The following is a 23,980-nucleotide window of genomic DNA, read 5'->3' as shown; positions in this document are numbered from 1 at the left end:
TTTTTTCTAAACACTAAAATTAACATTTTATTGTGTTAATTTTTTAAAGAGTTTTTTAATAAAATCATAAAACTAGAAATAATAAAGTTTTATGTTTATTTCAGTATAAATAATTTGAAACCTTAAAAATAAATCATTAAAATTACTTTTTAAATACTTGCATTTTTTACCTTGGTTTTAAAGTAATTATAATTATGTCATCTGGTAAAGATTCAAAGCAGAAGAAAGATTTAAAAGATAATGAAAAGAAGTTTGATCTTGGAGCCCTAGAAGAAGATGATGATTTTGAAGAGTTTCCAACAGAAGGTATAATTTTAGTATAAATTTGGTATAATTTTGCTTAGAAAATAATTTTGTAAGAAAAGAAGATGCTTAAGATATAATGATATTGATGTATTATATATATATATATATATATATATATATATATATATATATATATATATATATATATATATATATATATATATATATATATATATATATATATATATATATATATATATATATATATATATATTTCTTTCTTGCTTGGAGCTACTTCAGTGCATCTTTTAAACTTTTTAAATTAGAAAAAAATGTTTCACAAAGAAGAAAAGTAACAAAGGAACTTTTTAAATATGATAATTATCAGAAACGTGACAAAATATTGTTTATAAAATAATAAATTGTTTTAATAAAAAAGCAATCTAAATATATATTAATAGAGAGTTTAAAAAATTTGGTCAAATTCAACAATTTTTCTAGAAAATGTTAGGATGCTAGAATATTTATCAGAAAAATAATTGTTTACTGGCGATTGTTTTTATAATGTATTTATGATATGATATCATTGTAAATCACAGTGTAAAACTTAAAAAACTAAAACATAATCAATTTTATTTTATCCATTAGCTTTTTTATCTAAGTATCAAAAAAGCCCATGAAAATGTTTATACAGAACAAACATAAATTTAGTAAATATAAATATATTCTTGGTTTTTCTTCAAAATTTGAAAAAAGGTAAAAATTGGTAAAAAACCCATATTTAGATAAAAACAAAGTACCCATGCAAGAATCCTGCATGGCCTCTAGGACCACACGGCCCTCTTTGGAGCTTAGCATCAGACAGTACCTTTTTACATTTATTTTTGCAATAATAAAAAGTTATTTGTTTTCAAGAGTTGTTCTTTTGGAAAAAATGAATACTAATAGATATATATATTTTACAAGGTGAAAACCATGGAATTGAATGAGAACTTAGAACTGACAAGAAGGAATAAAAGGTTCCATACCTATCTGGATCCAGGAGGTTTATATAGGAGGTGTATTTAACAGTGAGAAGAAAAAATACATTAGTCCAAGGACCATCACATAGAAAATCATGAAAAAATCCCAATCATCTTAGGGTAGTAGAAAACAATGCGATGATAGGGTGAGTGTGAAGAAGGAGTATGAGGTGAAAGAGATATGGGGCAGGTAGTACCTACACAATACCAGTAGCAGGGTGATTATCTCAATCACCTGCTCATGAACCTGACCTGACCTGGAATTTTCATACTATTTAGTTGACCTGACCTTAAATTTCTATTCTATTTAACTAAAATAGTTGATAAAATAATTTTATATTTTAAGTCCTAGTATGACGTTAAAACAAAAATATGTATTCAAACAAAGCTAACCTTGGTGCATGAAAATGACTGTTCTAACTAATATTTTCATTTGATTATTAGATAGACTAACACTGCTACAATACATAAACACCTATACAATGTAAATTACCTATACAATAGGGTGGGTCATATTTTATTTTAAATTTTTCTGATTTTTGCATCGTTTCTAGTGGGAAAAGTTGCTACACCATGTAATATGACTACCTGAAAAATATTAGCCTTTTTGAATTTAGTTTAAAGGGGGCAACTTTTGCTTACATTATATGGGTATGAGATCCACTGTTATTTGCCTACATATCACCTGAAAATAAGTAAAAACACCATGTAAAGAATAAAAGCTACATTTGTATACTAAAAATGAATGTGAAAATGCAAAATCCTTATATAAAGTCCTTTTTACTGTCGAATTTTGGATATTTAAGTTTCTAGTTTGAAGCGGAAACAAGCATTCCATGACATTTTTCATAGGTTGTGACAATCTTGGATACTCTAGATACTTCTATGACCAGATGTTCAAGATTTTGAGAATGGCATGGAATATCAGGAACTTGAAGAGTGCCATTTGTAACATTGATTAAGAGGTCTTCATTGTTCACTTCAGATAAATTGGAGGAGGAGAGATATCAACATTTGACCAGTCGATCATTTCTAAATATGAGGAAGCATGCAAATTGAGAGAAATTTTTTTTAGAGAGAAAACATGTACCCCACCAGTATTATCTTCTCTTCTACATGCAATAATTTTCTTTGCTGCATCGACCGCTTTTTTCTTGTCTTCATCTTTGATGGCTGACAAAACACTTTCAGGATGAGCGAAATAACAGTTTCTTTAAAATACTTCCTGGGCGATTGCTATTGTATCAGGATGATTATGAGTACAAATACATTTCATAATCATGAAAAAATTTCGTGCTCCTTCAACGCATTTCCAATTTTTCTTGATTAAAAACCAACAGTAAACTTTGATGATGTAATCAACAATTTTTATCAGACTTATCATGGGTTTTATGGTCGAAATGTATAACCAAAGCAGGCAATTGGCAAATGTGAGTCACCTGGCATGATTGAGATTTCCGGGAGGGGTATTTGTGAAATACTTCTTCGTTTCTACATCCAAATTTTAGAATCCTCGGATAACAGCATTGCATGCTTTAAGTAATTATTTCTGATCTTTACTGAGATTGTGAATGACGTCATCAAACTTTTTAATAGTTACTCCATTTACAATGGCAAAGTCAACTATCGGTAGAAAATGAACATCCAAAGGTAGTTGTTCACCAAGAATACCTTTGAATACAGTAGGACCAGATGTACTACCATCAAGTTCAGTGAAAATTGCTCTGAGAGGCAGCTCATTAAAATGAAGCAAACAAATACACCATTGAAGAGGTTTGCTAGTACGAGTTTCAAGTAAACAAATAATACCATTTTTCCAGCCCGTGTTTACATTGGTTCCATCACTAACAACACTTTGTAAAGTCACAAGAGAATTTCTGTCATTTAAAACTAAAATAATTTATTTTGCAACATCAATTGCTTTACCACTTTGTGGACAAATGTGATCAAAGAAGGCGCTGTTAGGATATGAGCAGATAACATAATGATATTCTTTGATGGAAGTGGCCCTGCTAACTTTACCATCATCTTGTTCCAATAACCTTAGGGTTTTGTCTATACGGCCATCAAAACCGATTCCAATGATTCCTGTGGCTAGTTTTGCATGTTCTTTGACATCTTTTTGTCCCCACAGGTTTCTTTGTCTTCCTAATTTTTCTGGATCTAATATGTAGTGAATTGAATGATATATCTTAATTAATAAGTAGTGAATTGAATGATATATCTTTTAAGCAAGTGTTAACGATTTTGCATGCATCTCGGTTGCTAACTCCCATTCGTTACATAATTTGACAGAGTTCTTTGTATTGAAATACATTGCGATATTTGGGATCATATCCACTATGTGAGCTGTCTTCTGAATCACAGGCTTGGACAGGAAGGTGTGCGATTTCACGCGATAGTATGACCACACAAACAGTTTTTATTTTTAAATCATTTTGAAAGCTTGACCGTGGCTGTTAAAATGCTTTGTTTACATTTTAAAAATGCGCCAAAAAAAAAAGTATCTAAGCTATGAGGAAACTTAAAAAAAAACTTACATGATTATTTTATATTTAACTTATTATTTTATATTTAATATATATACATATATATTAATATGCCTATATAATATATTTATTTTTTTAATTTATAAAGTTATGCATATTTTATGATTATAAACGCTTATAAACTAATTCTATAATTTATTCTATAAACGTCGTTCATAGAAAATGTAAACGTTTTTCGTTGACGTATTTCTCACAAAAGAAACAATTTAGTTATTTTTTCTTTTGTTTTTACTACGAAGAATTGTTAAGAATCTTTTTTTGTTAAATGCGCGTATTTATTAAACAATCATTAGAAGTAAGTTGTTACTTTTTTTTAAAGAGTTTCGTATAATATTATAAAAACATTAGCAATGATAAAAGTTTAAAAGTTCCAAACGTAATTATAAACTTAATTTAGCGTTATAGTTTATTATTTATTTTAGTCAAGTATTTTTTCGGTTTTTTTTATTTTAGTTTCAGTTAAGTTTTTTTTATTTTTCATTATTTTCTTCTACAAAGACTTCTTTTCTTTTTTCAAAATAAATTTTGTTTAAGTTTATTTATTTAAGATAAAAGTTTCTTAAGTTAAGATAAAAGTTTTTTGGCGCATTTTTAAAATGAAAACAAACTAATGTAAATGTAAACAAAGTCTTAACAGCATGTAAATGTATACAAAGTCTTACCGAATCATCAGCTACTATCTTATTTACGTCTCTGATTAATGTTTTTTCAGAGTCTAAGGATTGTGAGAAAGTTTTTGCAATGAATTGATAATGCTTAAAGACTTCTGCTTTTGTAGACAATTGACTCTATGGAAATTTACAGGATTGGCCAAATACTGAGTGTTCTAAGTCACTTCTGGTATTGATAAAGTTTTTCTTCAAGTTCATTATGCAAACTAAAGAATAAGTATAAAAAATTATTTGTAATCAGCATTTACAAAAAATAAATTAACGTCATGTTCTCTTGTGAATGTAAATATCAAGTGCCAACAAATCAATACACAAACATTCAAACAATTCTAAAATGTGTTAAACTTTAACATTAACAATCAAAACATATTTAAAGTATGCATGTTTCAATATTATTATTGCAATATGCATTCAAAACACTCACAACATTGTGAGTGCTGCATTATTGCGATTGAATACAACTATCTGATAGTTGATTCTACCACGTTCATTACATAAAATCTTGTATATATATACAAATAAAAACTCCCATGACAATTCTTTAACTACAATAGTCATTAAAATAACCCTTAAAAATAATCATAAAAAAATGAGTGAATTTTAACACGCTTCTTTACATGACATCTAACACGTACAATTATAATTTACTAATCTTAAACAATAGAACAATGAGTGATAAAGTAAAAGTAAAATTAGAAATAGAGGTAATGTCAAATATGGGTATAGTTAAATAAAATTTTAAACATTTTATTTGAATAAATAGTGAATAGACCACCCTACTATACAATGTAAATTACCTATACAATGTTGTAACAACTACTTGTTAGTGCTGATTCAGAAACGAAGTTTATAAAACATTATTTTACTATAATCCATCTGCCATTGGTCAACACAAATAATTCAATGCTAATTTTTATCAACATTCTGTTACTATTACAATAACAAAACATTTCAAAATGAATGTTGCATGAGACTTGAATTATGTACTTTTTACATCTTTTGTTGATGCAAATTGACATTATGTACATTGTTTACATCCTAAAATCCAAAATAATATTCAATATTAAAAGTGTGACTTTAGTTAGTGAGTATTATTAAGTAAGTTTGCTATATAGTTTGTATCTATTTTTCATCTTTGTTAAAAGGTTGATATTTGTGACAATGGTTTATTTATCAAATTTATGATTTGGAATGTGATAAATTCCAAAAAAGAAAGGGTTAGCTCAATCTTACCTTTTGTTTGTTGAAATACAGGTTATTTACCTAATATTGTTCCTTAGTTTAATATTTTTTTTAAAAAACCTGTAAAAAAACATTTTTGTTTCAAACCCCACAAGTCGTGTAAATGTTGCACAATATATAAAGGATCTGTAAAAGTTGGTAAATTTTATTTATAATTACAAAGATAGACACAAAAGTTTAGAGTGATTTCACCTAATTGCTGCCACAAGTATATTGGCTAATAGTACAATGAAAGATTGATAAAATGCTTGATTCCAAGGGGGAAAATTAAATCTAACACTAGTCCAATAATAAGCCTCTAGTGAGCACTTTTTCTCATGTTTATGATAAATTATATATAATCAAATATTATTTTTTACAACAGTTCTACTATTTATATAGCTTTTCTGTTTGAGATTGATGAAATGGAAACATCAATGTCTAACTTATTGTTTTTGTACATATATAAAGCTTTTGATTATAGATTGGACTGAGAAGAATGAAAATACAGAAGATCTTCATGTCTGGGAAGATGATTGGGATGATGATAATATTGAAGATGACTTTTCTCAACAACTAAGGTGTTTACTTAAGATTTAAAAGTTACTCATATTGGTTTTTAATGTCTAAATTTGTCTAAATTTTTAGTAAATTTTAAATTATATAATAAAAATTAATAATGCTTTGTGAACATTTTGATGAACCATTAAACATATATGTTTGTGAATATGTTATAAATATTTTTTATTCATAGTTTGTAAGTATATTTAAAATATTTCTTATTCATAATTTAGGCATTCAATGTTTTGGTAAACCATTTATTTTTTCTCATAATAGATCAGAAATACACTGAGTAAAGTGTACTAGAAATAACTTTAAAAAATTAAAAAATTTTAATACTTGAAAGTATTTAGATACATGTATACGCTGTTTGACATGAAATAAGGGACTATCCAGAAACCTTTTCAAAAATCTCTCTTAACTTGACAATGCTTAGGATGATATTTAGAAAAATATTGAAAACCATTAAATTTTGTTACTAAATTTAAATTTTTCATATAATAAAAAAAGTGCCTATATAATATAATATTAGAGCACTGTGTGCCTAGGTATCTGTGGTGCATTTTAGATGCTTTTATGGCTAATATAATTTTAATAACAATAGATAATTTCAAATGGGTTATGACAAAATTTATTGAGAGATGTGTTGTCATTTCAAAGTTCATTTCAATGTGGAACAGTGAGATTATATTGAAAATCTCTGTTCAAGTGTCAAGAAAAACTTCTTAGACTAAAACCTTTTACATTGGTAATAGTTTAATTTTATCATTTACTTCAAATTAAATTACTATAAATATAGGTATTACTAAAATAAGAAGTTATAAATAGTCCACAGGATTTGGTGAACAAAAAATGAACAAAAAGTATTTTGTGTTTTTTTGTTTGCTTTTGCTAAACTGTTTTAAATTGTTTTGTTTGTGTTTGATTGGTAGTATTTGTGACTAAAGAGGAGGGATTGAAGGAAAAGGAGAGATTGAAGAGAATTCATAATTTAAGAAGAGTTGGGATTTATGGTGGAAAAAAAAAGTTACCAAATATTGTTTAGAGTTTTAGGTACACTGGAAACAAATTTTACCGAAAATTATCCTGATAAAGCCATTTGATATAAAAAATGCATATTTAATTAGTTTTAACATATAGATTGTTAACATTGTTGATCAGAGCTTTTGAAATATATAATAAAGATTTGAGTAATCAAAAAAAAAAGTTATCCTATAATTTTATAAGTACTTATAAGTGCTTTTATTACTTTGAATAGCAAAATAATGTTGCTTTAAATATCATTAAAAGAAAAAGTTAAAATTACTTTTTCCTTCCTTTGCTGTCTTCTACTTGAAAATAAACCATTACTGAGTAATTAAATAATGATCAAAAGCATAAAAATATACAAGTATGGTGATCTAAGGCCCCTTGGTGGCAAAAGAAGACACTAAAAAAATCAAAATGTTTTTCTCCCATCTACTTTATATTATCCAGGAGCAACAAATTATCACTATTCAAAGTTAAATTTTTTTTTTATATATATACAAAACTTTTGAAGATTAAGAAAAATTAAAATTAACTGGCATTAGCCAGTTTTTTTAATTTTTCTTCCATTTAAACTTAAATTTAACAAACCTGTTATTATCAAGATATGTTCTCCCATTTAAAGGAGAATATTGGTGTCTCTGTATTTCTACTGCTTCACTGACTTTTTAAGCAAATTTTTTTACTTCCACTTTAAGAATTTATTCCTTCTGTCAATTTATTTCTTCTGAGCATTACTAACTGATTGGCTATTGCAGGATGATTATAATTACCTTCATTTAAATTTTATAGATGTTGTTAAGTATCAACCTATATTTGAACTTTGCTTCACCTAATTTTTTTTTGAGCAGTTGAATTTCATTAAATAATTTCAAGGTCGCTTTTTGTATGGCAGTTAACGTTTGTTAATAAATTATAACAATGTTTTAAAATAAGGATTTGATTTGAAAACACCTTTGTCCGACTTATAATATTTTTATTTATTTTCAGGGATAATAATGGAATCCATAGCAATGATACTATTGGATGGGCATTATAATCAGATTGAATTTTATTGTTCCTTATAGACTGTTTTTTTCTAATTTAGTTTACGATTTTATGTGGCATTTGGTCTACTCATTTTTATTAAATATTTGACTTATAAAATTTATCTTATTTTTTAAGTATAAATCATTGCATATTGAGTAAGTCCTGGAAAATAATCTTAAAATATTGTCTAAAATTTTAGGATTATTTGAGTGAGTTTTAATATGTACTTATGAACTAAACTTACTTACCATGAGTAAAGAAACTTACCATGGTAAATTTGGTAATGGTGTAGTGGTAGAGCACTCGCCTCATAAGTGAGAAGTTTCAAGTTTGATCCCTACCACCTCCCTTGTAGTACCGCGCTCAACTTGTTTCTCTGCGGCCGACTTGTTTCTCCACGCTCAACTTGTTTCTCCGCGCAGCAGCTTTGTCAATGTTTGTGCTTCAGGATTATAGAGTTGATATAGGGCTGTAACCACAGTTAAAGTAGCCTCCTCAACTGTAGTTAGGAGGTGAATTAACATTAAAAAAAACAACAGAAAATTACTTACCATGTTAACAGTAACTTAGTTACCATGGGTTCAGATAGTATAGAAGTATGAAGTATAGAGTATAGAAGTAGTATCAGTGTTGAAGTAAAGAAATATAGAAGTACTATCTGTACCCATGGTACAGTTTTTAACTTTTTTTTTTTATGTTTTCAAGAATAAATATCTAAAAAGTTGATTTGGCACTAAGAGCAGTTGTAAAGCTAGTTTATCAATTTCAGTTAAAGAATTTCTAAACTTGTTACCATCAAGATAGACGTGTTAGGAAATAGCCATCAATATATCTAAAATAAAAATTATTAAAAATATTTAACTTGTTTTTTTTTTTTAAAATCCAGTTGTAAGAGTTACTGTATTTATTTTGTAATATCAGTGCTGGGTTAAGAGGGGCCTTAACTCAAAATAAAAGATTTTTTTTTTTAAATACTTTGAAAATAGAGCCTTTGATTGATGACATAAAAGGAGCCTCCTGCTTTAAAATAGCCCTGGCCCTCGAAAAGTCTTATTCCGCCACTGTATATAATTACATTATCTTAAAACAACAAAAATAACATCTTACTTTAGAATTATCGAAAAAAAAAAATTTTTTGTACAAAAAAATTCCTTTAGCTAATTTGTTTATTTTTATGATGTTTTTAAAAAATAATTCACAGTTTTAGTGCGTCTATTTTATTTTTAAAACCATTTTATTTATATTTTTTTAAACCAATTTATATTTAGATATTAATTTTTGTATTTTAGAGCCGAATTGGAAAAACACGGTCACGTCAAAAAGTAAAGCGATATAAAATTTGTACTTAACTTTAAAAATTCAACGTCTTTTTTAACTTGGATGTTTCTTAGATATTTATAAAAGAATCTGTTATGTATATATATATATTTTTTTTATTTATACTCTATTTTACCTTAACTCTAAAAAAGTTCTAAATTATTAAATTTATTTAAACAAAATTGCAAAACCTCAAAATACATTACAATCGATATTTGAGAATTAAAGTTTCGATTTTTTATGTCCACCTTGGCAAATACATTAGCTTAAGGTTGCGGGGCTATAAATAGTAAGGATGCATCGGCATCGGTCTTAGTAACCATCGGCCGATCCTGATTGTTTTGAGAACAGTTTTTTTATGTTGTGTTTAAAAATAATTATTCCATAAATCAAAATGCATGTTTAAGGCTAAGTTGTTACATAGGCATATCTGCAACCAATAAATATAAAAAAAAAATTTTTTTTTTCAGGGACTCATTACTTTTTAATGTCTTTTTATAATTAAAAACAGCAATTACATGACTTATGGATCCAAACTCTATGAAAAGATAAGTTCCTTCTCTTGATATTTTTATTTTGCAAACATTGCGTTTGAATGTTTATTTTCATCAATATCAAAATAATCCCAAATTAGACTTTGTTGCTTTGCTCATTTTTGATTTATTTTATTAATTTTATTTCTCAGTTAAACTCCTATATATATATATATATATATATATATATATATATATATATATATATATATATATATATATATATATATATATATATATATATATATATATATATATATATATATATATATATGTATATATATATATATATATATATATATATATGTATATATATATATATATATATATATATGTATATATATATATGTATATATATATATATATATATATATATATATATATATATATATATATATATATATAAAATTAGTAGAAAATCACTTAACAACAGTTTTCCATTTAACGCTGTTTTATCAATAAAGACTCATCAGAAATATATAGATGACTTGCAAATGTTTACATTCTCGTTTTTTAAAAATACATGCACGCGCGTGTAGCCATAAAAAAACAAATAATCGGAAATATTCCAGCAAAAAACATTGCTCAATGCAACTAAGGCATGGTACACGTTTTTCCGTACAAAAATATAAGTTTTTTCAATTACAATATATGTAAGTTTTTTCATCAAAAAGTATGACATATTTGGTATGTATGGAAAGATTATTATATTAGACTATTATAATCTGGTAAAAGTTATGCGACTATATAAAATCGTCAAGCGTAGTTTTATTTAGAAAAGATGTAATTTTCAACATAAAGTACCTTGGGGCTCAGCTATAAATAAGTCTGTGGATTTGATTTTTTCATAAAAGCGTGTATTGGTGTTTGTTTTCAATAAATGTAACTTGGCATTTATAATCAGACATTATTTGGGAAAATTATCCATGAACAACTATTTTTATGAAAATTGGAGTTATTATTTTCAATGCCAGACCTAAATGAGTATGTTTAACAATAATGTCACGTTAGATTCAGATAAACTATGGTAGTGTTAATTTTTCTACCAAAGTCGTTTCTGCATAAACAGTCATAACTTTTAGCCCCATTCTAAAAACTGTTTTCGGTATTTAGTATCATTTTTTTTAAAATACTCGAAACTTATTCGGCCATCTTGAAAAAATAATTTATTCCATTCAGAATGCGTAAATAAAAAGTAGAGGCGGTAAACTTTATAAACAAGTTACTTTCATTTTCATACTCGTTTCGTTTTTATATCAGTAGTAAACTTTAATTGACATTTGTTTTCTTTTATTTTTATAACAATAATTTAAAAGTAACATAAGTTACATCTAACTTAATGTTATAATAATTATTATATCTTTAAACACTAAGTCGATAGAAATAGCTATTATGGCTTCAGTAATGTATAAAGATCAATACTTTTTGTTGTTAGCACAGCGCAAAATGAAATATATAATACATAATTCATTCCAGCTACTTTTAAAAGTAGCATATTTTTTGTAATAATACTAAAACAAATGTACTAATTTGTAATTAGGTTCATAAATTATGTCAAAAAACACTTCAAGATATCTTTATTATTATATGGATATATCTCCAGCAAAACTAACAGACATAATTTGTCATCATTATGCCTTAGTTGCATTGAGTAAGATGTTTAAAATTATATTATTTCAACCAGTTGTTGTGTCATTAGTTACTCAATAAGATATGAAAACTAACGTGGATTTAAAATTTATAAAGTTTTTTTTGGAAAATTATCTTTTAAAAGAAAAAGACGTAGAGATTAGATTAAAGCAATCCATAACGTTTCATAACATTAAAGTTGCTCCAATTTCTAGTTCGATCAAAAAAAGAGAGAAGAAAAGTATGCTAATGTATATAAGCGAGGATCCTTATCAATATTATCATCTACGATATAGAGCTATGATATAGATATAGAGCTTGATAACTATACTGAGAAAATAAATTATGACACCAAACCACCTAATAATAAGTCTACTATTTCTAAATATTTTCAACACAATATTTATAAAGCAGAATTTTAAATTTTTTACTTTTAATTAATACAATACTAAGCTTAATTGAAATATTGAACTTAAAAACAAGCTTGTCTCGAACAAAGTAAACATATTTCGTACCTAAATCTAAAATCAGATGAACAAAAGTTTTTTTTTCAGACTTATCATAAATGGTAATGAAGCTCTTTGAAAAAGTTAAAACTTACTTCACTCGCGCTTGATGTTGGACCATCTTTGTTTTGTGCTTGCAAAGCACAATATAATAAAAAATTAACTTCACCGTGGCAAACTTGGTCATTTATAAACACATCAATATCATTAAATGTCTAATTGGTATATAATAAAAACTAGCTTGGGCAACTAATTTTTTATCTTCTGATTGGGTGGTTGTGTATCAGATAGATTACTATATAAGAATAAACTTCCATCAGAAACTTAAACCTGGTGGCTATATTCTTGCTAACTAAGTGCTTATTCTTATTTCTTACTGCTGTTATTCGATAACTATTTTTTTTTTTAATGTAAAATATATTTTTGAATTTGCTGAATAAATCCTTTTATACAAGCTTGAGTTTTAATTTACTATTATTAATTCACAGCACCGGTACTCGATATTAAAAAGGCTATTGCGGCAACATTAAAAATCATAGCTTTTGCAAAAGACTGCAAAATCTAGACAGCTTTCCGATGTACCTATATAAAATGTTCATGAATAGAGAAATTGACTGTGAGGATCACTTAATTCGTTAGATAATACCATGTTGAATATGAATGCCTTTGATCATTTTTTATATTCTTATTATGATTGTTAATTCAAATAATAACTTATGGTTTGCAACTAAATGAATCAAAGTTCCATGCAGTAGTGATGTAGTGGTAGAGCGCTCGCTTCATAAGCGAGAGGTTCCGAGTTCGATCCCCACCACGTCCCTGGTAGTACCGCGCTCAACTTGTTTCTCCGCGCAGCAGCCTTGTTCGTCATGGTTCGTGTTTCGGAGTTATAGAGTTGAGAGAGAGAGTTATAACCACAGTTAAGTAGCTTCCTTGTCTGTAGTGGCCTTCTCGGCCTTAAGGTGAATTAACAGAAAGAAAAAAAAAAGAAGAAGAAGGTGCATAAAAATATGTGTAAAAAATCTGAGCACTCCTTCGACACCAATTTCACGTGACAACTGCAAGTATATTTTGAATATAAGTGAATATATCATCCAAACGTAATTTTCACATAAAAATCTAACTAAGTATGTCTTTTTTTCAAAAATAATCTATGCTTGTATAGATTTCTAAAATGAAACACCACAACAAAACGCTTTTCTAGCGCTACCACGAAAAAAAAAAAAAATTTAAAAAAAACGTGACACAAAATTCGGTTGCGTAAAACCCAATTTACGCGAACCCAACTAAACTACTCATTTTCACCTTCCCACAATCTAAACAGGCTAAGTAAATTAGAAAACAAAAAACATACAACGAAAAACGTTTATTCATTAAAACTACTAATAAAATAAGTTAAATTGAAAAAAGGTCAACATCAATTCTCCTTGAAAGCTGAAAGAGATTTATCAACTCTATTTTGCTTGCAGACCTTGCTTGAAAAGCCATGCGAACTTTAAAAAAAGCCTAGAAACTACTTTAAAACAAAATTAAACGTTAACTGTTATATTAATATTTAGATAAATGTTTTAATCAAATTGTTTTAAAAAAAAGACATTTTATAAAAAACAAGGAAACTTGTTTGGAAAAGATCTATGGAAGTTATAAAAAATAGCTTATATAAGTTATAAAATTATTAAATTTTTTAAATTATATATATTCGTCAGATCAAGATGTAAGCAAAAACATAGCTGCTGGTTTTAAATAATGTTGTATTTACTGATTAAAAGTTATTTACCTCAATTGCTTGAAAGCTGCTGAAACTGTTAAAAAAAAGGGAAATGTACATCACAAGATGAACATCTATTAATCATATCGTAGATATATAGTTACAACCAGCTTTAGCTACGTTCTAACAATATATAGTTACAGCTACGTGCTGACATTAATTGGTTGCTAGCCCGATTAAGCTAGCGTTTGTTTTGTGGTATTATGTATAATTGTAATATATATATATATTGTAAATAATCTAGCACATGTATTATGTGATTGTAGGACACGTTGTCAGAGTCCTTCATATTTTATGAACTTGCGTGTCTTTTTGAACATATTACTATTCAAAAGGACACGCAGAAAAATTATGTTATTATATAATATACAATAACATCATTTTGTTTTTGTTTTTAATTATAACATTTTTTTACAATTTTAGCATATATAAGTTATATTTTAAAGCTGTTATACTTATAACTATGTTTTTATTGTACATAAATAATTTTTATAGAAAAATTTAGTTAAAAGAAAATAGTTTGCCAAAGCCAGATTTTTAGTTCTATTCTTAATTGAAAAATATTATAATAAATTGTTATATGCAGTTACTGCTTTTGATATATATATATATATATATATATATATATATATATATATATATATATATATATATATATATATATATATATATATATATATATATATATATATATGTATATATATATATATATATATATATATATATATATATATATATATATATATGTATATACATATATATATATATATATATATTTATATATATATATATATATATATATATATATATATATATATATATATATATATATATATATATATATATATATATAAACTAATTTACTTATACTTTCAACAAGACTTCAAGCAACCACTATTTAAGTTGGGAGTTACCAGAAAATAAGGAATATTCTTTTTGCGGTTAGAAAGGAATGAATCAATTATCTCAAAAACTTACCCAAAGACATATGATGTGAAACTTTTTATATAAATTACAATAAACTTGTAATTTATATAAAAATAATAAAGATGTATTGTGCTTGTAGGCAAAAATTTTTTACCTACAAGCACAATACATCTACTTTTGTACTCTTTGCAGACTTTCCAACGCAATATTTTTGAAGAAAATAACTGCTTATAATATTCTTTGTGATTAAATGCATTACATTAGTTTTTGATAGGGTCCTAAAAGAAATATCTCAAACATCTATAAACTTTACTTTTTGATATCATGATTAACATCAATAATTGTTTTTGAAACTTTTTTTTGTTCTAATATACTTATTATGGATAATAGCAATTGTAAGTTGATGACTTCCCTTAAAATGAGAGGGCTTTTAGCTTGACATAGCTAGCCCACTTTCTGTACAAAAATATAAATTTATAATAAAGATTGCAATAATGATCAAAATCATAACAAAATAAAAGTTAAATTGAAAAAGACATAATCTATAATGGAAAATATAATTTTCTATGCTAATAGTTAAAATAATTATACATTTGTTTAGGTCATTTAGTTTTTACAATTATGAACTGATAATAACATTTAACAATTAATGGTTTAAAGCAAGGATTTTAATGTTTGTATTTTCCAAGTTTTTAAAAACTATCAATTTTTTGATGGATGAAAAGCATTCGAAAAATATAAACTAAAAAATTAAATAAAAAATAAACTACAAAAAAAATTTTTATATTTAAAAAGAAGCAGTTGTTTTTCACTGTTTTTGTTTTAACTTGATTTGTTGTATCGACTTATATCGAAAATTCTTATCATTCGTGTGTTTCAACTTTATGCTTTATTTTTGCCTTTTCCTTTAAACTCAAATCTTTTATTGAAAGATTGAGTGGGATTATGGTGTCATTTGAAAGAGTTTTTGACAAGATTCCATGATCCTGAAATGGTTTACCGTGATGATCTTTAGTTTTGAATACCGTATGGAGATGCTCTGTGTGGGGATGTAACTTCTTTAGTGTTTTAGATAACTCCTTGTTAATTTTACGACTGTTAGCTTCTTGTTTCTTTATATCTTTTGAGGATTCTTTCTGATTGTTTTTTATTTCATTCATTAGCTGTATTATTTTTTTATGAGCAGTTGATATGCGCTTTCTGACACATTTTATTTTATGTTTTTTTTGGTGTTTTACGATGGTACACTTAGTTTTTTTGGGTACAGTTTGATTGAAAAATACATAAAACTTTTTCTTTTTATTCGAAGCTATTTCACTTAGAAAACCTTGCAAAATATTTGCTTGCAATCTTTTATTCTGTTTTTGAATGTTAAATGATTCTTTATAAAGTTTAGATAATGTTTTATTTTGAGAGAAAGTTTTATTAAATTTTTTACTGCTTTTTTGGCTGCCATTATTTAGTTGATGTCTTGATAAAACTAAACTTGATGGGATCTTTTGCATTGAACTTGGACTAAAGGTTGCTCCATTTGGTTTATTTTTATCTAAAAACATGTTAAATACGATCTGATTTGAACGCATTTTCTATTATAACTTTATTCTATAAAAAATAAACTCCATATAAATATCGTACAAAAGATAAGCAAATGTAAATATTGTAAAAATGGAATAACAACTACAACAACAACAAAAAACGCTATTAATAATATGAAAATGAGAAGTTATAATAATAAATAAAATTAGGATTTACAAATTTTACAAAAACATGCTTCCTTGTTTGAATTTTTTTTTTTTTTTTGTTCTTTTTTTTTTTTTTTATTACAATATATAAGATAAAGATACAAATAAATAAGAGAAGAAAATTTCAAGAAAAGGTATTGTTAAAATACAAAGAATAAGAAATAAAGTATAAAGAGCGCGGATACTTCAAAAAGATCATCAGTTCTTGACAGGGCCGTGCGGAACGGGGGTGTCGCCCTTCCCCAACCTTCCAAGGCTGTTATATATGCATTTGAATTGGCACATTTGCACATTTAGCATTTCAATTAGAAAATTTTTAGGTATAGTTGGCAAATGTCAAATATCGAGGACCTTATTTTTTTGAGGTCTTTAAGTGGCAAGAAACACATACAAACCTCCCCCTTCCCATTAGAGAACTCTTCGGGATGGACCTGGGTCTTAACACTGAGGATTGGATTGAAATAAGAACTTTTTTTAACAAAAGTTTAATCTAAATCTTCTTAACCGCTGACTTATGCAAACAATAATCTTTATAAATTTCTAAATAAATATCACAATAAAAATGTCCATAATTTTTAAAATGAATATAACGTCTCGCATTCACTAAATCTCTTTGTCGGATATAATCATTGGAATCTTGTTTGTCAAATACGGTTATTAAAATTTTATTTATCGAACATATATACAGTATCGGAAAAAACGAGTGCAACCAAATAATGCTAATTTAGTTTCTTTATATAAAAGTGCTGCATTTTTTCAATTTAGAGAAATAACTATGTAACTGTTTAGAGACAAAGTTCTTCAAGTTTTATTCATCACAAAGTTCATTGTACACGAAAATTAATAAATTAATCAAAAGTATTAAAAAAAGTTGATTTCCTTCTGGACAAAACAAGTGCAACTCCACAAAATGTTGACCAAGCTGTATTTCGCTATCAATATTTCGTTGCGAATCCTTTGTTGTCAATCACAGCCTTGCATCTTCGAGGCATAGATTCAATCAGGTGATCAATGAAATTTTGTGGAATCGCTGCCCAGGCCTTTTGGATTTGTTTAAACAGTTGATCCTTATTGCGAACACCTTCACGATTAATTCTGCGGTTGACAATCTTCCACAGGTTCTCGATAGGGTTGAGATCCGGAGATTGAGGCGGCCAATCCATCACCGATAGGTGGTTGCCTTGAAACCACTGCTTGACTACTTCGTTGTCTTTCTTGTCTTAACATACATATATATATATATATATATATATATATATATATATATATATATATATATATATATATATATATATATATATATATATATATATATATATATATATATATATATGTATGTATATATATATATATATATATATATATATATATATATATATATATATATATATATATATATATTTATATATAAATATATATATATATATATTTATATATATATATATATATATATATATATATATATACATATATATATATATATATGTTAGTGGGTTTACGCCTCTGCCAACAAAAACACTAAACCATTGCCAAGGGACAATTTACCTCCAAAAGTAGCATACATATATTTGCAAATCAGATAAATCAAGGCATATCCATTTCTACTTTTTTTTTTCCCTTTTTTTTTAAAACTTTTATATTAAATAACGAGCCAAACTTTCAGCACTTTTTTGATCTATAGTGTGTAACTTTATCAGGAGTCCAAAGAACAATTAGAATAATAAATGTCATTACCAGTTGAGAGCGAATTGACTAATGTAAGATAAAGCTGAAACCTTTTTAAACCTTGGGCAGGTTACTGCACGCACGCAGCGTAAAATTGACTTTTTTTCTATTTCCTAGAATTGTTCGAATAGTTTTGTTGCTATGTTTCAACTTTTTTGCGTATTTTTTTTTAGAAAACTCTTTATAAATAAACATTTTAAAAATGTGTTTCCTTTTTTCGAGTACTAGTTAAAATTATTTGGCGATTCTTTCTCTCTATTTTTTTTTTTTTTTTTTTGATTTTTCTGATACTCGAAATCCAAATAGTCGATTTGTTATTTGCTTCAATAATTCAATTGTGTTAATATTCTTATAAATTTGTAAAAGCGGTTTTTTAAATTTTTTATTAATCTTTAGTAAGCTAATAAATAAATACTTCTTTTTATGGGTATAGCTTTTATTAATAGAACTTTTACATTAGTAAGCATAAAGTAAATTATGTTAAATTCTTTATCTGATCTGTTATTTGAAGCAATTATTAAATAAATATTTATTTTCGGTTGTCTGTGCATGTTGGATACAGAGTAGACTTCCTATTCACTTTCGTGAAAAGTAGAAAACCTTGATTTCAATTCGATTTGCTTATTATAACATTTTAATATAAATATCTATGTATTTAAAAAACTTTTAAAATAACAACTTAGGCTTTTAGATTGGTACTTTTTATGTAAAATAGCTTATCCTTTTTAACAAAAAAAAATTTTTTGTCGTTATTAAAGTTCTCCCAGAAGTCCTTACGGGTATTCCTTACCGATAACGCAAAATATACTTCTAAAAGTTCTCTTACTTCTAAAGCTTTAATAAAAGTTTACCAATCTTTGCTAATTTTTTTGGTGCACTTATGCCAGTTTTTACAACAGCTTTGCACTTATGACAGTTTACACTTATAACAGTTCGCACTTATGACAGTTTGCACTTATACCTATGTTTGCAAATTCTTTCGGTGGAATTATGCTAGTTCGCACTTGACAATTTCCACTTATGCAATTTTTTCCAACAGCTTCACTTTTATGCTAGTTCGTACTTATGCCATTGTTTGCAAATTCTTTCAGTGCACTAATGCCAATTGGCACTTTTACCAGTTTTTGAATCACCGATTTGAAATAGCAACTGCACAAGAAGGTAAAAAGCATAGGGTAGTATGAGGATTGACTTAAAACCAACGAGAATGAATAAAAACTTCCATATTTGACTAGATCCAGGCGATAACGTAGGAGACGTAGTTAACAGCAGAGAAACAAAAAATACCAGTCCCAGTCAAAGGACCATCACAATGAAAACACATAAAGAATTTCAGCCAGTTTTAAAGTATTAGTAAGTATTACAACGATAGGGTGAGTCTGAAGAAATAAAACGAGAAAAAAGATTTAGACCTTATATGGTCCGAACAAAGGAAAAACTAAACACACAGGTAGGGTCAGAAACAAGACACAAATCAAAGTAGTAAGGTAAGAAAGCATTTAAAATTTGAAAATGCATGATTTGTCAATGTTTGATCAAATTAGGATGGAAGAAGGAAGTTTATAACTGAAAAAAAAACTGTTGCAAGTAGGTTGATAAGTGTTGTTTGGTTAAACAGCTGTCAATATAAACGTACAAATGAGACGTTTTTATGGAATGAATTGTTGTATTTTTACCATAAATCATTGTTTATGCCACGCTAATTTATTTGGAAGACGTTCAGCTAAAAAGCCATTAGTTTCTTTGAAAAACGTAACGCCCGTATGGAAATTTTATCAGAGCATCTAAAATGGAGTATTCAACAATGGTAAAAAAAAATTTTTAGTCACGAAAGCAAGTTTATAGTGTTCAGATTAGAAGGAATCAGGTATATTTGACGTCCAATAGGTAAAAGATACGATCCTAAATACCAACTGTCTACCGTAAAACATGGGGGAGGTAATGTGATTGTTTGGGGATGTTTTAGCCCGGAATGGAGTTGGTATGCTCCATAGAATTACTGAGACTATGAATCAATAAAAGTACAAAAATATATGCAAGACTATCATATTACCTCATGAAAAGGATAAAATGTCTCGAGGAAAGATGTACCAACAGGATAACGATCCCAAACATACAGCCACATTGGTTTTTAAATTTTTAAAAACAATGAAAGTCAATGTTTTGAAGTAAATATCCCAATCATCTGACTTAAATCCCATTGAACATCTATGGGAACATTTTGACCATCAAATGAAAGGAATCAAGCCTACAAATAAAGGTGATTTATTTAATAAAATCAAGGAGATATGGTACTCAATTCCTTTTAATGTTTGCATTAATTTAGTTGACTCTATGCCTCATAGATGCCAAGCCATTATTGATTGTAAAGGATATCCTACAAAATACAAATATGATCTTGCCTTTATATAAAACTGTGATCAAATAGAGTAGAAAAATTTTTTCTCTAAAAAAAAAACGCTTCACCCGCAAACTTTTGAACCTATGAAAAATCGTTGATTTGTGTACCAATTTAAATATGTTAGTATATCTAACTTTAATTTAAATTTATCATTATTTAAGTTGTAAAGAAAAAATGTTACTTGTTGTTCGATTTGTCTATGCAGTTCCAGGAGACGAAGTTAATTTGAGGGAACTTTTTCTTGGATTTGTTCAGGTTGTAGATACATCTTATTCAGGGATGACGAGCTTTCAAAAAAAAGGTATATCCTTAAAAAATATGCATGGCCAGCGTTATGGTAACGGATGAAACATGAAGAAAAAAGAATATAGGCGTACAAAAAAGGATCTTTTATCTAAACCCAAAAGCATTTATTGTTCCTTGTGTAAGCCGTTCACTAAACCTTGTCAATAATGCAGCATTTTCCTGCACTTTAGCTGTTAGGTTTTTCAACAATATTCAGGAGGAGGAGGTTTATAACTTTTTTTTTGGATCAACCCATAGATGGAGTATATTAAGAAATCATGTAAACAATTTGACTGTAAAATCGAAGTGAAATCCGTTGGGAGAGCACGATAGACGCCCTTGAACCTTTGCAATACTACATTGGTAAGGTTTATGACGCTGTCTATAAATCTACGTTAGGTTTCAAGATTGATGCTTTTAGAAAATGTACCGCTATGGAAATGACCAAAATAATTACAAATTTCAAATTCATCTGCTATTTGATCACTTAGTATGCTGTCTTGGTCACATTTAATTTAGTAAGCAAAACACTTCAAATAAAAACTGTTAATTTGATGAGCGCTTCGAAACTAATTGAAATTGTCGAGGTTTTTTTAGAGAACATGAGGTATATAGTTTATTATAGACGCAATAAAACTGGTTCTTTGAAGAAGTTGTGGTCAGACCGAGTAAAATCAAAAGTAAATATTCCTAAGAAAGGTAACTGATGAACCTGTGAACTGATGAACCTATGTAGGTAACTGATGAACTTGTAAAGCTGGCAAATGAAAGATGAACTTATAAAGTCGGCAAAAGAGTCTTTCAAAGTAAATATCTTTTTTGTAGTTTTAGACACTGCAATTAATTCTTTGTCAGAAGGATTCGAACAGATGGAAAATCAAAGAAAACATTTTGAATTTTTCTATAACATAAAAAAAAATAGAAAAACGTGAAACACTTGCATTTAAAAAGTGCATTCCATTTTGACTGCTGACGGCAAGAGTGACGTTAAAAAGAATGAACTGTTTGGTGGAATTGTAATCTTAGCCTGAATGTTGCAATGCAAAAGATAGCTGCCCTAAAACAACACTTATATTACAAAAAACTGTGTGATTGACATCATTCCTAATGTTTATGCAGCATTGAGAATTTTGTTTACCCTCCCGATATCAGTGGTCAGCGGAGAAATAAGTTTTTCTAAATTAAAGATTATCAAAAATTACGTTCGATTGACCCTTTTTCAGGACCGCCTATGTGGATGGCAACATTAGCAATTGAACACTAGGTTCTGAGTACAATTGAAACCGATAATTTTTGAAACACATCGCAAAACTGAAATACAAATATATATATATATAAATATATATATATATATATATATATATATATATATATATATATATATATATATATATATATATATATATATATATATATATATATATATATATATATATATATATACATATATATATATATATATATTTATATATATTTGTGCGTGTGTGTGTGTGTATGCCTATAAATACTATAATTAAAAAACTATAAATAAAATGTTTACAAGACAATCATTACGTCGTTAAATGACATAAATTAAATAAAAACAATATTTATTTTTAAATGGTAAACTTACTTTGCCGATTTTCATTTTGATTAAGTTGCTTATTATGTAAGATTTCAAGCGCAATATTTAAATGAATAAAAATTAGAAAAATGATTAACAAAAATTTATGCCTCCCCATAAAAACAAAGGTGAGCAAACAAGCTGCAGTTATTGGAATTTAATAGAATCTTAAAAGTATTGTTTGTTCACAATAGATAACTTTTTTTATTTTTTTATTTGTAGACTCATTTTGAGAGCAGTATGCAGCATTATTTTATAAAGATCGTTTATGATGCTTGTTTTGTTTGTTTATATTCATTTGTTCATTTAAATTCGTTTGTTAATTTATATTCATTTGTTAATTTAAATTCGTTTGTTTGTTTATATTTGTTCGTTAAATTTTGCTTCTTACTTTATAAACAAACTTGCATTAGAGACCGTATTTTTAGTCTAATCAAAATAGTTATCTAGTTTTATCTTCTTATAAAACAAAAAATGTGCAAAGAAATTTGGTATCAATTATTTTTAATTTCGTTATAAGAAGGTTTCTACAGAAGAACATCTTTACCAGATAATCGAAAACACTTGTTTGGTTTGGGCGGGTCATCCATTAGGTCATTTTAATTTTTGTTCTTAAAAATGAAATAAAGTATAATAGTTTATAACCAACAACTTGACTAAAAAATTATTGAGTGCATTCTAATATTAACTAAATGACAATGAACTTTTTTCTTGAGATTAAAAAATATAACTAAAAGTCCTTCCGTTTACCGTTAACAAAGAAAATGTTTTCAAAAAGTGAAGGTAAAAGAAGTTTGTGCATTTTCTTTCCAAGCATCATTTTGCATGTCAAAATACTCAATGCAACAAAGATTGTGTTCATTCTATTGTTTTTTGTTGTGGTTTTATACTAAAAGAAGCTTGAAGTTGTTTACTATCATATCAATCAAAATATCATCGAAATGGAGGACCTTTTTTTTTTAATAAGGAGGCGCAAATGTGATACAAAATACAAAAATATTTCAACATAATTCAAACCATCACCAAAAATTACTGGATCCATTACTGTTGCTTTACTTGTGTACTTTTAAAAGTTTAACTTTATGTAAAGATTAACCTCAATGAGGTAATAAAAAAGATCAACACGTGTATCTGCTTAGTACAGTTAATAAACCAAGCTAGTTGCAGACGTTTTATACTAAGTGCAGTTTTTAAAATTTTTAAAATCAATTTGATACAA

The 23,980-nt window shown here is 27.0% G+C and overlaps 1 protein-coding gene and 1 long non-coding RNA gene across 2 annotated transcripts; one reads left to right on the top strand and one right to left on the bottom strand.

Moving 5' to 3' along the window:
* The first annotated feature begins 104 nt into the window (after positions 1-104).
* LOC100212313 (26S proteasome complex subunit SEM1) lies at positions 105-9,748 on the top strand. The gene is made up of 3 exons (XM_065810376.1): positions 105-306; positions 6,194-6,290; positions 9,615-9,748. The coding sequence occupies exons 1-3, from the start codon at positions 195-197 to the stop codon at positions 9,649-9,651; spliced, it is 246 nt and encodes an 81-aa protein (XP_065666448.1). The 5' UTR covers positions 105-194; the 3' UTR covers positions 9,652-9,748.
* A 5,800-nt stretch (positions 9,749-15,548) lies between these two features.
* LOC105845330 (uncharacterized) lies at positions 15,549-22,987 on the bottom strand. Its single transcript, XR_010641826.1, has 2 exons — positions 22,771-22,987; positions 15,549-16,551 (listed from the first exon to the last, which is right to left on the bottom strand). It is a non-coding gene; the product is annotated as an uncharacterized LOC105845330 (long non-coding RNA).
* Positions 22,988-23,980: the final 993 nt, after the last annotated feature.

The sequence above is a fragment of the Hydra vulgaris genome, chromosome 11 (genome assembly GCF_038396675.1).
Source record: "Hydra vulgaris chromosome 11, alternate assembly HydraT2T_AEP".
NCBI lineage: Eukaryota > Metazoa > Cnidaria > Hydrozoa > Anthoathecata > Hydridae > Hydra > Hydra vulgaris.
Note: the sequence above shows the minus strand (reverse complement) of the source record. Positions and strands in the feature narration are given on the sequence as shown.

Bases quoted from the DNA above. Each gene is read 5' to 3' on its own strand.
- LOC100212313 (XM_065810376.1), top strand. From the start codon at position 195: ATGTCATCTGGTAAAGATTCAAAGCAGAAGAAAGATTTAAAAGATAAT. The intron at 307-6,193 runs GTATAATTTTAG...TTTTGATTATAG, and splicing joins TGAAGAGTTTCCAACAGAAG to ATTGGACTGAGAAGAATGAA. The intron at 6,291-9,614 runs GTGTTTACTTAA...TTTGTATTTTAG, and splicing joins GACTTTTCTCAACAACTAAG to AGCCGAATTGGAAAAACACG.